General features: G+C 40.6%; 2 protein-coding genes across 2 annotated transcripts in view; one reads left to right on the forward strand and one right to left on the reverse strand.

Moving 5' to 3' along the window:
• The window catches only part of thg1l (tRNA-histidine guanylyltransferase 1-like), a 427,208-nt gene that overhangs the window by 113,276 nt on the left and 298,785 nt on the right, over nucleotides 1–15,147 (forward strand). The gene's annotated exons all lie outside the window — the stretch shown is intronic.
• lrrc56 (leucine rich repeat containing 56) lies at nucleotides 2,255–15,141 on the reverse strand. Its single transcript, XM_060887360.1, has 12 exons — nucleotides 15,004–15,141; nucleotides 14,835–14,922; nucleotides 14,075–14,135; nucleotides 10,338–10,434; nucleotides 9,464–9,661; nucleotides 5,535–5,727; nucleotides 5,237–5,431; nucleotides 3,572–3,636; nucleotides 3,343–3,488; nucleotides 3,036–3,259; nucleotides 2,633–2,942; nucleotides 2,255–2,464 (listed from the first exon to the last, which is right to left on the reverse strand). The coding sequence occupies exons 1-12, from the start codon at nucleotides 15,139–15,141 to the stop codon at nucleotides 2,314–2,316; spliced, it is 1,866 nt and encodes a 621-aa protein (XP_060743343.1). The 3' UTR covers nucleotides 2,255–2,313.

The following is a 15,147-nucleotide window of genomic DNA, read 5'->3' on the forward strand; positions in this document are numbered from 1 at the left end:
GGGTTTTTGAAGTTGTCTGAAATGGTAATGCACATTTGATTCACACACCACACACACAGTCAGAAGTTTGCAACACAGGATTAGGCTTGTCCAAAAATCCAACAGCAGCACTGAAGGTGGTCACCTGGCACCAACATGGAATGCAGGACGTATAGGTGCTCCAGTCAAAACATTCACACTCAGAACAAATACAGTTGGATTACTGTTCTGTTCTGACACCTGATATGAAATCTCTTTGACTGATTTAATCCTGGTACTGAAAGGCAATATCACACAAGATTATAGATAACAAGACAAAACCTGGTAGTTATATTGAGACAAAGCACTCAGATTTCACAACATGCACATGATAAGCACTTTTTTAATAATGGATCTTCAGGTTTCACATGTTCAGGTTGTTTGCAAATCTAAATATCATGCTGGAAAAATAGACTTTCAGAATTGTGAAAGAATTTTCTTCCCTATACATACATACATACACACACACACAGGGAATGTATCATCCCTACATTCTGTGAGGACCCTCCATGTCCAGTTTATTATATATATATATATATATATATATATATATATATATATATATATATATATATATATATGTATATATATATATGTGTATATATATATATATATATATATATATATATATATATACACACACACACATATATATATATATATATATATATATATATATATATATATATATATATATATATATATATATATATATATACATATATATATACATATATATGTATATATATATATATATATATACACACACACACATCTTTTGGGATAAACTGCAACACCAATGGCTCCCCAAACCTCTTCACACAACCTCACTGGTGCTTTTGTGTCTGAATGATGACAAATCAACAGCCAGGCTCCAAAATCTAGTTTAAAACCTGAGTGAGATGGTCAGTTGTTCACAAACCTTTGACCATGTATTGTAGAATAGCATATGGTTCTCATTATAATTTATGTGTTTATCATAAATAATGTGTCTTAAATAACCAACCTAAACTTTTTCAGGCTAGGCTCATTCAAATTTCTTTTGGACTGATGAAGAAAATGATGTATAAATAAAGCTTTTTGTTCTTTTTCTTCTGATGATGATTCTTTGTCCTCTTCTTTTTTTCCTTAATATTTTTTATACATATTGTATACTAAAATATTTCAAGCTGCTGCCAGTTCTTTTTTGTTCTCTTCCCTAATACATATAAAGGAAGAAATAAAGTTCTAAAGTATGATGCCAATATTAAATATGTTAATATTTTACAATGACAAAAGCGGTGCAAATTATTTCTCATCTGTGGCATATTACTAAACTATTACATTGCTATTTATTAATTGAATTAATAAATAACCCTCCCTCAGTATTTTGTCTTTCAATATTTTGTCTGTCAAAAATGTATCCCTTGAAATGTGGTGTGTTGACTTCCAAAGAGCATCCCCTAGTGGTGTATAAAATATGAATAAAAGTGTCTTTTCTGACTTTATGGGAGGTGGAAAATTACCAGCATGATTAGCTTGAAAGGTGATACATACAGCATTAGCATATCGTCGCTGTCGGGCGGAAACCTCGTATGTCCAAATTTTGTCAATTTCATATTTTTTCACATATCGCTGCTATTGGTCAGTCCCCACGTGGGTCTGTTATTTTTACAAGTTATTAACCAATCTAAAGTCTTGAAAATAGCTTGAGCGCAAATCTCTTAACTCCATTGGACACTTCAACTGTCCACCTCTTCCTCACTCCGCGGGAGAGCTTCGTGGCATATTTCTCCTCAAGAAGAGTCGCAACGAATCAACACGTCTTCTGAGGTAAATGTCTTCAAAACACTGGGCTCAAAGAAAAAAAAATCTTGACCCCTGCTAGTTCTGGTGCTCGTCTGAGGACAGGAATTTAGCGCAAGACAATCCACTGCAACGCGGACTAAACCCTGTGCACTGCAGATAAGGTACGGCGTTTTTTTTATTTCCTGAAAAATAACGGTTTTGGAGATACGAGGATTCCGCCCGACAGCGACGATATTCTTTTTGGAAAAATTTTTTTTTAAAAAAAAATATTTCCTATGAAATGAACAAGAAGACTAAACCATCATCATCTTCAGCATCTTTGAAACTGTCGACTTATCCGTGGCATCTCAAGGCTGTAACCCACTAAGCCTGACTGGTGGATTGGGAGAGAACATTACTCTTAACCATGGATCTTCCATCCTTTCATCATTCAGCCCGCACGCTCCTGCCTTAAAATATCCTCCATAGAGATATAAGCAGTCCACAGTATCTGAGAAGCAGAATGTTTCAGTCCGGGTGGCCACTTGCTTTACCAGGAATGGCAGGAGGTCTCTGCAGAGCAGCTCTCGCTGTATGAGGACGTGTGTGTTTTGGCCTCTCAGGCATCACTGAGCAAATGAATGGCCTGTGCTCAGTGCTGGATGGACTAGATCCTGAACTAAAACACAAAGCTTTACATTTAATTTTTAAATAAATCGTATTAATGCATTAAAGCATGCTATACTATACTATACTATACTATCAATTTTGATATGATGAATTAATGATTTATAATTACTTTATATATTTATTGCTATTGTTGAACAAAAAATAATAAAGAACATACCAGTGCTCTGTTTGAGAAGTGATCACAGGGCAAGAGCCTGGTCTATGAGGCTTATAAGGGATCTGAGGTGGGGCAGGTTGCATTTGCAAAGCCCCAGGACACACAACTGTATGGCTCTTATCTTTTGATACTGTTACATCTGATGTAATGGTGTCCGAGGACAGTTTTCCCATTCCATCCCCCATGTTAATGATTTTAAGTCTGCGGGCTCGAAACTCTGTTATCCTCTTGCAAGTAGAGGGCGCTACAGCTCTGGGTGGTGGAGACGGAGACACTGTGTGGTCTGATAAAGATGAGAGCCTGGACACATCTTTAAATTAGCACCAGACATAGCAGAAATATTAGATCAGTATTTATAAGTAAGTCCTTATATTGAGGTTATAAAAGAAGCTAAATGCGCTACCTGGTGAAGGAGACTGGAATGAGGAATCAGGAGACTGAGTATCTCTGCAGTCAGTCTTTTCTCCTTGCATTTCTTCTTCATCTTCTCTGTCACTGATGAGACTAAGACTGTGGGCTCCTTCATCATATTCATTACTGCTGTCTTTATCATCATCATCATCATCATCACTATGCACGATTCTCATCACCTGTGGCTGACAGTCTCTCTCGATAGCCAAAAGACGTCTATCACATAATAAATATACACACAATAAGTACAGCAAGTAAACACGTCTAACAAAGAAGCTGTGCTTGAAAACTGTCATTACTTGTTATGTTCTTTCCTCCAGGCTCTGAGTTCAGCAAACACATCACTGTGGTCCTGAATGCTTGTTTCTTCAACATCATGTGTGTGTTCAGGGATATAACTACCTAGCTGAGTACAGGGTCTGGAGTGAGAGCTAGGGCCTTGAAGCTAAAGTAGAAAGCCAAGAGAAACAATAAAACATGTTTTAACTCTCATACCTCTAATATATACACAAGTACTGGTAGGCCTACCATTTTCTGTCGTCGTGCCCGAATGGCCAAAAGAGGATTCCCACAAAAGAGAACTCTTCCCACCCCTAAACAGAAATACAAATATATAAATTATGAAGCATAAAGTTTTAGATAATATCTGAGAATTGCCTTCAAAATGTCTACAGAATTAAAACACAAACATAGTTGTCTTGAATAGATAGCATAGCTTTTAAAAGTAGATAGCATAGCTATTAATTATGTGGCTATTTAAGATTACAAAAGAAATTGTTTAGGAAACTTTACTAAATTTTCTTTACTTTATTTTACTTTTTTCCTTTGCTCAAAAGTGCACAAGGTTGAAACAACAATGATGAAAATAAGACGTGTTTGCAAGTCATTTCTTCTAGAATCTGATATTTTTCTTCCTCCATTCAAACAAAACTTGTACTATTATATAGACCATCTGTCTGAGGCATGTGAGTGAGACATGTCCCTCCCCCTTCCTCTGGTAAAACAGAAACCAGCGAGGTTTCAAGATTTCATTTATTCTTGTAAATGCAATAAAGCCAAGCAAATGAGAACAAAATTGTCTCATATATCACGAGGCACCAACACTTGTGTAATTGTATAATAACGTGTGTAATCATTTTCAATGTCCCGCTGCATTGGTAAATTCTCAAATGTGATGAGATGGTGTTTTTTTTTTTAATAACAGCTTGGACAAATGTAGCTGGCTGCAAGGTTTATTTTAATTAATGCTCTCATAGTATTATATTATTGTTTCTATGGTAACAACTCTTAAGACACATGTTCCCCATATAAATGGGTTAAACAACATATTGTGAAGCGTTTGTTCAAAAGACTTAGGATTTTTGGAAGGACTCTACATGTTAGTGCTTTGTGGGGCAGTCGTGGCCTAATGGTTAGAGAGTCTGACTTGCAACCCGAAGGTTGTGGGTTCAAGTCTCGGGCCGGACACGACTGAGATGCCCTTGAGCAAGGCACCAAATCCCCCCCCCAACTACTACCCGGGTGCCACAGCATAAATGGTTGCCCACTGCTCCAGGTGTGTGTTCACGGTGTGTGTGTTCACTACTGTGTGTGCACTTTGGATGGGTTAAATGCAGAGAATGAATTCTGAGTATGGGTCACCGTACTTAGCCGTATGTCACGTCACATTTAACAGTCGGATACAAAGTTTGAGACTTTGTAAGTTTTCTTCAAAACAGAGAGCTTTGCATTAGCTTACTTCAATAAAGTAAAAAAGGGTGTGGAAATGGCTGTTTTACAGCTGTTATAATGCAAGTGACTAACTTTGTATGCTAAACTAATTTAATAACGAACTTAATTATATAGGAATATAGGAATTACATTAACTTATCATTGGGAAGCTGTTGTGGGATAAGATAAAAACATTATCTCTAAAACATTCTCTACTATAGGGTATAAGGGTATAGGGTACATAGGGTATAACTCACTGTTGGTTATATTCTCATAACAGTATGTGCCAACCTTTTTTTATTCCTTAAATACCTTTCTAAACCCAGTGTCTATAAACGTTTCACATTTCTGTAAATTTAAATGAATTAATTCTGAAATAATTTACATATTACAAACAATTTATAAATGTTAGAGTGACTAAACTACTCTAACAGCTTGCCTTTAGCTAAAGATGATGACAGAAATTTATAAGAACTCACTCACCATGTGTCAAATCACTGGCCTCGTAGCTTGGAGTATCTGCATCTGAATCAGCTGAGCTTGGTCTAGAGCTGATGGAGGATGAAGGTGGCCTGGCAGTGCCGGGGCGACTAAGAGGACTGCTGTATCCCACTCTGGTGCCTGGGAGCTGGGCAGACCCGGGTCGTGACAAGTCACACGTACTCGCACCTCTTAACTCTATGGAGACAAAACATAATATCACGTATCACCTTGTTTTTAAAAGAAAGTAAGTATAAAACCAATAAATGATAAGACAACAATGTATTGTTCATTAAATTACCCATGAGATCCAGACAGTCACCGGCACTATCTGTAATGGCAGAAGTGTCTTTAATAGACTTTTTAAGCAGAGCCCACTCCTCCATCATAGTGCTGGAGTAGCGAGGCTCTTCGTCCTCTGCTGGAACATCATCCAGGATCTGAAGGTGTGGAATTAGCTTCCTCACAGCAGATCTATAGTTGTACTCAGTCACCTGTCAATCAAATTAGTTCTTAACTTAACTCTAGGAACTATGTTACATAATGGGGGAAAAAACCCATAGGGCTCTAAACACACTCAGTGACATTATGAAAGGTGATTAGACTAAAGGTGTCTGTCAAACTGATGAATGTTCTTGTCATTGCTTTAACATGATTTGTCCTTCCAGATAACTGTCATGATGTTAACTAAGTAAGAAAGAAAGTCAAAATAAAAATTAAACAAAGAGTAAAGACTCCAGACAGGTGGCCTACTGAGAGATGATTAAAGATGTCAAATGCAGCACAGGAGTTTGAGATGTTGAGTTCAAATGTTTGAGACATTTCTGTCACCAATACAATGAGGGGAGAGACTGATACAGCTGCAAAAGTCCTTTCAAACACACAACTAAGAGAGAGGGGCAGAGAGTAGAAAAAGACAAATGGATGTGGTTTTCACTTTACCATGAAGGGCTAAAGCATATTTCATATTTTCTAATGGGGTATCAAAATAAACTAGATTACTGCAAAACAAAAGCAAGATATGAAATCAAATAAAATCTGGGTTCTCCTTTGGTCTGGTCCTTTTCTCAAGTCTGTTACAACTTTCTCCCTTTCCATTTATGACCTTTCTAATGGATACAGCATGGATATCGCAAGATCAAACGTCAGACAGCAGCTTTCATTTCCCTGTATGGGCTAATTGATTTTGGTGACCTGCAGAGCCATTATGGCACTGACCCTCAAGGTCACGGTCATACTCCAAGCACACTGTATGCCATCATGGCAAATGTTCAGACAGCACAAACCAAGGCTCTCAATCAGCAAGCATTTATCATTCAGTAAAATGGTCAGCTAGTGCCCTGATGGCATTGATTATAGATTTAACTTTAATGCTGAAGCCTGACGGTCTGATATCCCAATTAAGCTATAAACATAAATTAGCTCAGTCTCAGTCTAATCAAACACATACTCTTTCTCCATGTCACTCATCAAACAGCACTAAAAAGCAAGCTGACAGTACTGAAATCTTCTTCTTCTTCTACTTTCAGGTTTTCCCGTTAGGGGTCTCCACAGCCAATCATCTGTTTCCACCTAACTATAGCCTCAGCATCCTCTACTCTCGCACCAATTACCATTGTGTCCTAATTTATCACATCCATATGTCTTCTCTTTGGCCTTCCTCTTGACCTCTTACCTGGCAGCTCCATCTCCAACATCCTTCTACCAATATAACCATCTCCCTCCTCTGTACATGTCCAAACCATCTCAATCTAGCCTCTCTGACCTTGTCCCCAAAATAGCCAACCTGAGCCGTCCCTCTGATGTGCTCATTCCTAATCCTGTCCATCCTCTTCATTCCTATAGAGAATCTCAACATCCTCATCTCTTTTACCTCCATCTCTGCCTCATGTCTTTTCCTCACTGCAACAGCCTTTCCACTCTTGAGTCACCTCAGAGCCTTCTTACCTCCTACTTTCAAATCTTTGCTATCTCCTGCTCTACAATATTCACTTCTTCCTCCCCTCTTTCCCTCTTATTTTCCTTATCCATCAGCTCCTCAAAATACTCCTTCCATCTTCTCTGCACACTCTCCAGGACTGTTAGCACATTTTCATCTCTATCTTTAATCACCCTTATCTGTTGTACATCCTTTCCATCTCTATCTCTCTGTCTCACTAATCTGTACAAGTCCTCTTGTGTCTAACCTGGCATACAACTCATCATATGCTGTTTTGTCTTTGCTGCATCCCTTTTCGCTCTGGGCTGTGATTCTTTGTAATCCTGTCTATTTTATTTGGTCATTTCTCTGTCCCACTTCTTTTTAGCTAGCATCTTCCTATGAATGCTGTCCTGTATTTCCTTGTTCCTCCACCATTTTTCCTTATCTTCCTTTCTCTTTCCAGATGACACACATAGCACCCTCCTACCTGTCTCCCTGCCACTTTTCTACCGAGGCAGTTTGAGTGCTGGTTCGGAGCCAGAGCCTAATTTAGAACCAGTTCTTTCTTTTTCGACAGCCAAAGCACCGGCTCTGAACCAGGAAAAGTGGTTCTTAAGTAGCACCAAAACGCTTCTGGTCTAGACTTAAGAACCGCTTGTGTCAGGGGCTGTGGTTAGCAGCCCCTCTACTGTTAGCGCATTTGATAATGTACCTTAAGTATACTAATGTTTAATACACTTTTACTTTACCGCGATATGATACATTATCAGCACACATGATAGTAAGTAGCTACATGTTAAGGCTAACTTTTTTCTGTGTTAATGATAAAATAACGTTATGTACTTTCTCGATAACAACCTCCGTTTATACAGATTACATGGAGCTGCACGTACACGTTGGATTCGCCCCGTTTGGGTGTTAATGTAGGTTCACAAAGCCATGAGCATTAACAGTAAAGCAACATCCGCCATTGTTGATGTGTTTGTATTTGCCGCTGCTACGCTAAAGTTGCTGGGACACGTGTCTCTCCTTCTCTTCTAACTCACAGCCTGCTTTTGGAGCATTACCACTGATGACATTCAACATCACCTCTTCAATTTCTAACTTCAAACTGATTAACCTGTCTGACATTCTTTTCACCTCTAAAACATTCCTCACAAACTCATCCTTCAGGATCATTCCTATCCCATTTCTCTATTACTATCCACACCATAATAAAACAGTTTGCATCCCCCTCCTATAATTTGTTCATTGCTCCCCTTCCACCTGGTCTCCTGCATACACAGTATATCTACCTTCATTTTCTCCATCATGTCTGCCAGATCTCTACCTTTCCCTGTCATTATACCAACATTAAGAGTCCCTTTCCTTAGACCTATTCTCCTGCCTTTCCTCCTCTCTCGCTGTCTATGGACACTTATCCCTCCTCTCCTTCCTCGATAAACAGTAGTCCAATTTCTGCCGGCACCCTCTAGGTCAACAGCACGGGTTGTTAACCCAAGGCTCGACCGATCCGGTATGGAATTCCCACTGACGATTTGCATGATTAAATTTGGCACATTTTATGCCGGATGCCGTTCCTGACACAACCCTTTCTATTTATCTGGGCTTGCGACCGGCACAGAGGTCACTGGCTTGCAACCCCTGTGGCTAGATTCTGACAGTACTGAAATCAGGGAATAATATTCAGTTTTTAAATAATAAATGCATGACTCATTTGTTTCCGTTGTAGTTTTGCCGGCAGAATTGAATTATTACCCATGGTCCAAAAAAAAAAAAAAAAAAAAAAAAAGCAGATGATTAATTCAAAATTCTAGCTGTCCAGGAAAAACATTATACTTAAAAAGCCAAACTTTCCATCGGACTTATTTATCAAGCTTAAAATAGTTTTTTGTCATTTCTCAAAAGAAGAAAATGATCTGACGTGAGACACAGTACAGCTATTAATATAAGTAACATAAGTACAGCTATTTTTGCATGTCCGCAGAAACTTGGGCCCTTTCACTGGGGCCAGTGGTCAAAAAATGCTGAAAACCCCTGGGTTAGTGTGTAATACTGTAACGTCTTGAGGAAGTCCTGGTATATTCAAGGGGAACTGCTGTATAAACATTGATGGAGGAAATTACAATATCTATGATAGTAACACAAATAGAGCCAAATAGAATGACTGGACATTTAGAAAAACATTTAACCTTTTAAATCATCATCAGTGGTCTTTATAGGTCGTTTCTAAATAGTATATGTGCAATGTAGGTAGACATTATAGTATAGGTATAATGGCACTAATAATGAAGTCGATGTCACTGTACCTGTGATGCTCCTGGATTGGGGCAAGTGCATACAGGGTTTCCCTCCAGTGTCAGGTTTTTTAACTTCCCACACAGACCCAGGTACTGCACTTGAACCAGGTCATCCACATCATTCCCCTCAAGATCCACCAGTTCCAGCTGTTCCAGCATGCACACCTGGCTCAAGTCTGACACATTGTTGTAGGCCACATACAGCTCCTGAGAAAAGTGAACAATGCACCATGACCAAATTCTCACTTTGTATAAATCAAGTACTTTAATAGTACTTTACAGAACAAGTTAAAGGTTCATCATTAGTTAACAAGTTAAAGGTTCAGCATTAATGCTTTAAAACACTTACTCTAACACTCTTTTAAGAGGGAATTATTTTTAAAAGTTAATGCTTTAATTGAAAGCGCTCCTGAAAGAGAACACTCTTTTGTATGGCTTTACACAAAATTTCACAGAAAAAAAAGAAAGAGAGCTCTGTGGACAAGAAAACAAAAACAGTGTGGGACACCAATATCCAACCAGTCAGTACCACGAACTAGCCTACTAATCATGTTTCCTGCCAGTTCAAAAAGCTTCTCCATCTAGCACTTGAAAATGTTCTTTGTCAAAGTTTGTCTCTATGGGTTAACCCTTAAAAGTTCTATGGAGACCCCTACAACAGCAGGTTTCCCTTTTTGAGAGAATTGTATGCACTGCAGTACCCCATGAGAAAATTATAAATACTTAACTGCTGACACTACTACAGCCTAGACAGAGTACATGCATGTGTTTTGGGGTGTGGCTTTGATGCAGGAGCTGTATGTCAAACCAAATCACTCTCAATATGTTTATACAACCAATTTTTCATACAGCATACAACATAGTGTATGAATGTAGGGATTACCTTAAGTGAGGACAGTGAGGGGAGACCATCCAAGTCGGACAGGCCACATCGAACCAGGGAGAGCACTTGCAGGTGGGACAGAGTGATTCCGAGATCCCTGAGGAAAGACTGAGAGCAATAAGCAGCCACTTCTCTCTGCTCTCATCCTCTTCCCTCAGCCACGCTCAGGAAATCTCTACTTCCCCCTTTGCCCTAGAATCCCAGTGCAGGCAATGTTATCATGTATTTTAAGTTCCTTTATCTCTGAGCTGTCTAGTCCTTCTGTCCATGTCTGTGGACCTTTTCCTCTCTTCTGCCACTTAGTCCTCACATCTGACTCAGCTGTCCGGACCTCTAGGGGAAGTTCGTTCCACCACCTTGGTGCCAGTACAGAGAAGAGTCTTGTAGTATACTTGCCTCTTACCCTGAGAGATGGTGGAACCAGTCGAGCAGTGCTGGTAGATCGGAGGGTGCGGGGTGCAGTGCGAGGAGTGATGAGGGCTTTGAGGTAAGAGGGAGCTGGTCCATTTTTGGCTTTGTAGGCCAGCATCAGTGTTTTGAATCTGATGCGTGCAGCTACCGGAAGCCAGTGGAGGGATCGCAGCAGCGGGGTGGTATGAGAGAACTTTGGCAGGTTGAAAACAAGCCGGGCAGCTGCATTTTGGATCATTTGCAGAGGACGGATTGCGTTCATAGGTAGACCTGCCAGCAGTGCATTGCAGTAATCCAGTCTAGAAATGACAAGAGACTGAACAAGTACCTGAGCAGCCTGTGTGGACAGAAATGGTCGAATCCTTCTAATGTTGTAGAGAAGAAACCGACATGAGCGAGTCACATTAGCAACATGAGAGGAAAAGGACAGTTGATTGTCCATGGTTACCCCAAGGTTGCGAGCTGTGGCTGAAGGGGAGATCAGATCGTTGTGCAAGGATATAGCAAGATCATGACCTGGGGATGAATCACCTGGGATGAAGAGCAGCTCAGTTTTGCTAGGATTAAGCTTTAACTGATGAGCAGACATCCATGATGAAATTTCTGCCAGACATGCAGAGATCCGGTCAGAAGCTGTGGCATCTGCGGGTGGGAAAGAGAAGATAAGTTGTGTATCATCAGCATAGCAGTGGTAAGAGAACCCATGTGAGGAAATAACTTCACCAAGAGAGTGAGTATACAGGGAGAAAAGAAGAGGACCAAGTACTGAGCCTTGTGGGACGCCAGTGGAGAGTCTGCGTGGAGCAGATGTCACTCCCCTCCATGTTACCTGATATGAGCGTCCTTCCAGGTAGGAAGCGAACCATTCCCAAGCTGATCCGCATATCCCAAGACTCCTGAGGGTGGCTAAGAGAGTCTTATGGTTGACCGTATCAAACGCTGCTGAAAGGTCAAGGAGGATAAGGACAGATGAGAGATTGGCTGATCTAGCAGCATGTAGTTTCTCAGAGACATCTAAAAGGGCTGTCTCTGTGGAATGAGCTGCTTTAAAGCCAGACTGGTTGGGGTCTTGGAGGTTGTTCTGTGAGAGATAGACAGACAGTTGATTAAAGACAATGCGTTCAAGAATTTTTGAAAGAAACGAGAGAAGTGATACCGGTCTGTAGTTACTGATGTCTGATGGATCCAGAGCAAGTTTCTTCAGGATGGGAATAACCCTTGCTCTCTTGAAGGTAGTTGGTACCTGACCAGATGCTATGGATCTATTGGTGATAGTTGTAATGAAGGGCAGAAGGTCTTGCGAGATGGTCTGCAGCAAAGTGGAAGGGAGTGGATCCAATGGGCAGGTGGTAGGATTGCAAGACTGGATGAGTTTTAGAATCTCTTCTGCTGTTACAGTTGAGAAATGTGACAACAAAGGTGTAGGGGAGTCCATACTCTGAGATGTAAGTGCAGTCGGGGCTGAAGTGAAGGTCCGGCAGATTTCCTCAATCTTCTCCTGGTAGAAAGAAGCAAAGTCTTCTGCAGTCAGGGAGGATGAAGAAGGTGGAGCCGGGGGGTTGAGCAGAGAAGAGATGATGTTGTGGAATTTCCGAGGGTCATGTGAGGAAGCTTCAAGCTTTTCCTTGTAGAAGGAAGTCTTGGCAGAAGTCACATCTGAGGAGAACTTGGCCATGAGTGTTCGGTAAGAATCAAGATCTGCATCAAGTTGTGATTTCTTCCACTTTCTCTCTGATGATCTTAGCTCTCTTCGATTGTTGCGCAGCACATCTGAAAGCCAAGGAGCAGAACAAGAAGTTTTCTTGGGTTTAGTGGACATAGGGCAGAGGAAGTCCATAGTTGAGGAAAGAGATGAGAGGAAAGTATCTGTGGCCGAGTCCAAGGGCAGTGAGGAAAAAGACTCAGGATCAGGAAGGGAAGAAAGAGTGCCAGAAGCTACAGAAGAAGGGGAGACAGAGTAAAGGTTGCGGCGGGTTAGAGCGAGGGGGTGAGAGGTAGTTTTAGGTAGGGTAGGGAGAGTGATGGTAAAGGATACCAGGTGATGATCAGAGACGTGTAGTGGGGTAGCAGTCACGTCTGTAGCTGGAGAAGGACGGGTGAAAACCAGGTCCAGCACATTGCCTCCTTTGTGTGTGGGGATGTAGCTGTTGAGTGTGAGTGTGAATGAGTCAAGAAGAGACAGGAGGGAAGAAGAATGTAGCTTGTCAGAGGGGAGGTTGAAGTCACCAAGCACTGTCAGGGGGGAGCTATCAGAAGGGAAAGCACTAAGCAGTGTGTCCATTTCTTCCAAGAAGTCACCTAGGGGACCAGGAGGGCGGTAAACAACAATGATAACAAGGTTAATTGGAGAGGTAACTGAAATGGCATGGAATTCAAAAGAGGAGATGGTTAAATGAGACAAGAGGAGAGGTGTAAAGCACCATTTCTTTGACAGCAATAAACCTGTACCACCACCCCTGCCTGTTTCTCGTGGTGAGTGAGAGAAAGCATAGGCAGAGGATAAAGCAGCTGGTGTAGCAGTGTTCTGTGGGGATATCCAGGTCTCTGTTAGCGCAAGAAAATCAAAGGAGTAATGGGAAGTTAAAGCAGAGATAAAATCAGCTTTTTTCACAGCAGACTGGCAATTCCAGAGCCCACCTACCACCACTGTTTGATCTGCACCTCACATCTGACTTTGTCAATCATAACCACACAGTGGAGTAGTTGAAAGTTAATTTCAGTGCTGTCCAAGTTATTTTTAGAATCAAACTTAAACAGGACAAGAAAGCTGAATGCAACATTACAATGAATAATTTTTGATTAAATAATGGCTAAATTTATTAATGACCAGCGTTACTAAAACTCCTGACTCCACCTGTCTCCATTTTCCCATCAAACACATAAATATCCCTATTACATACGTTTAAGCTCACGCATGTTTTCTCCATTTGTACAAGTGTCAACTGAACCTGTTCTCCAGATGCGTGGAATCTACAAAAATCCACTGAGACACAGGGTCAATCTCCAACTATGCAACAACACCAATTTCAGGAAATGGGATTTACTGTCCTCTAAAACAGGGGGCCACAACCCATTGTGAGCCTGTCCCTATGGGAAAGGGGAGGCCTAGAGCACAGGAATCATACTTCATCATTTGATTCACTGAAAACAGTTCCTGGAGCACAGAGAGATCTCACACACAAACCCATGAGTAATGCCTGTGTCAGATTCCGATAATTGGCTGTTTTTTCCAGAAATTTTGTTGACTTAATATTGACAGAATCTTTCAGGTTTGGCCTAATTTGTAAGAGGAAATATGGTGAAAAAGTGAAAGGAAAAAATCTTACCTCACAGATAAGATCAAGCTGTTGTTCATTTTCAGTTGTACAAGATTGGGCAAATGAACACCTGCAATATGAAGACAGTACAAAGTGATGCAAACCACACCCAAATTTCTCTTAAAACCTAGCAGAAGACATTTCCAGAAAGAAAGCTGAATCATTAACTTCTGTCTTCCCTGAATGCATTGAGCAATCATGGCTTTTTGGAGTCAAGAGAATCCTTCAGAAACAGATGAGTAAGATAAATGAGAAAAGAAAAAAAATAAGTTACATGGAGCACTGATGATGTTACTCTATTCTGAACTCTGATCACAGCAGAGATCTAAAAAAAAATGTAGCTGAAATCTTGGTGTTTCAGCAGGCATTGCTGCCACCCCATAGCTCCAAGGTTCATGGTTTGATCCTGAACCCAGGTTCCTCTCTATGTGGAGTTTCACTGTGGTGTCTAAGTGAATTTTCTCTGGGTTCTCTGATTTTCTCCCATCTCTAACTTTCCCCTTATTTGAATGTGTGTATGATACCCTGCATAGGACTGGCATCCTATCCCATGGTATATTCCTGCCTCATTCCCAGCGTTTCAGGTATAGGCTCCAGATGTACTGTGACCCTTACCAGGATAAAGTGATTACATTACTGAAGATGAATAAATAGGCTTCTTATAGCCATGAATGCAAGCAAAACAGTGGTGTGCACAAATGTTTGCTTCCATCACATCAGCCAATTTAAATATCTGCTTTATAAATACAGAAAACTGTATGAATCTCACCAAAATCACCCAAGATTGTCTGCCGAATATCAACACACATCTCCAAGCTTGTGACCTGCTGTAGATCATCAGACCCACAAAGGTTTCTCTGTAGGGCAAATAATAGTCACATCTTGGTAGTCAGTCTTCACAATTTGATTAGTTGTAAATTCTGAGCTTCAGGTCTTACCAGCTTTGCAGGAGAGAGGTAAATATCAAACAGAGGATCTGAGTCCTTAGCAGTCACAGGACTCGGATTTATTTGCCCAGAATCCTCAAACTCTGTTACAAAAGAATGAGCCGTGCCTGGGCGCCTAACAGGATCCATCTTTTC

This window comes from Tachysurus vachellii, chromosome 14 (genome assembly GCF_030014155.1).
Source record: "Tachysurus vachellii isolate PV-2020 chromosome 14, HZAU_Pvac_v1, whole genome shotgun sequence".
NCBI classification, from domain to species: Eukaryota; Metazoa; Chordata; class Actinopteri; order Siluriformes; family Bagridae; genus Tachysurus; species Tachysurus vachellii.

Coding starts and splice junctions, on each gene's coding strand:
- lrrc56 (XM_060887360.1), bottom strand. CDS start 15,141: ATGGATCCTGTTAGGCGCCCAGGCACGGCTCATTCTTTTGTAACAGAG. Junction 14,923..15,003: donor ACCTCTCTCCTGCAAAGCTG/GTAAGACCTGAA, acceptor TTTGCCCTACAG/AGAAACCTTTGTGGGTCTGA. Junction 9,662..10,337: donor CCTCACTGTCCTCACTTAAG/GTAATCCCTACA, acceptor CACTTTTCTCAG/GAGCTGTATGTGGCCTACAA.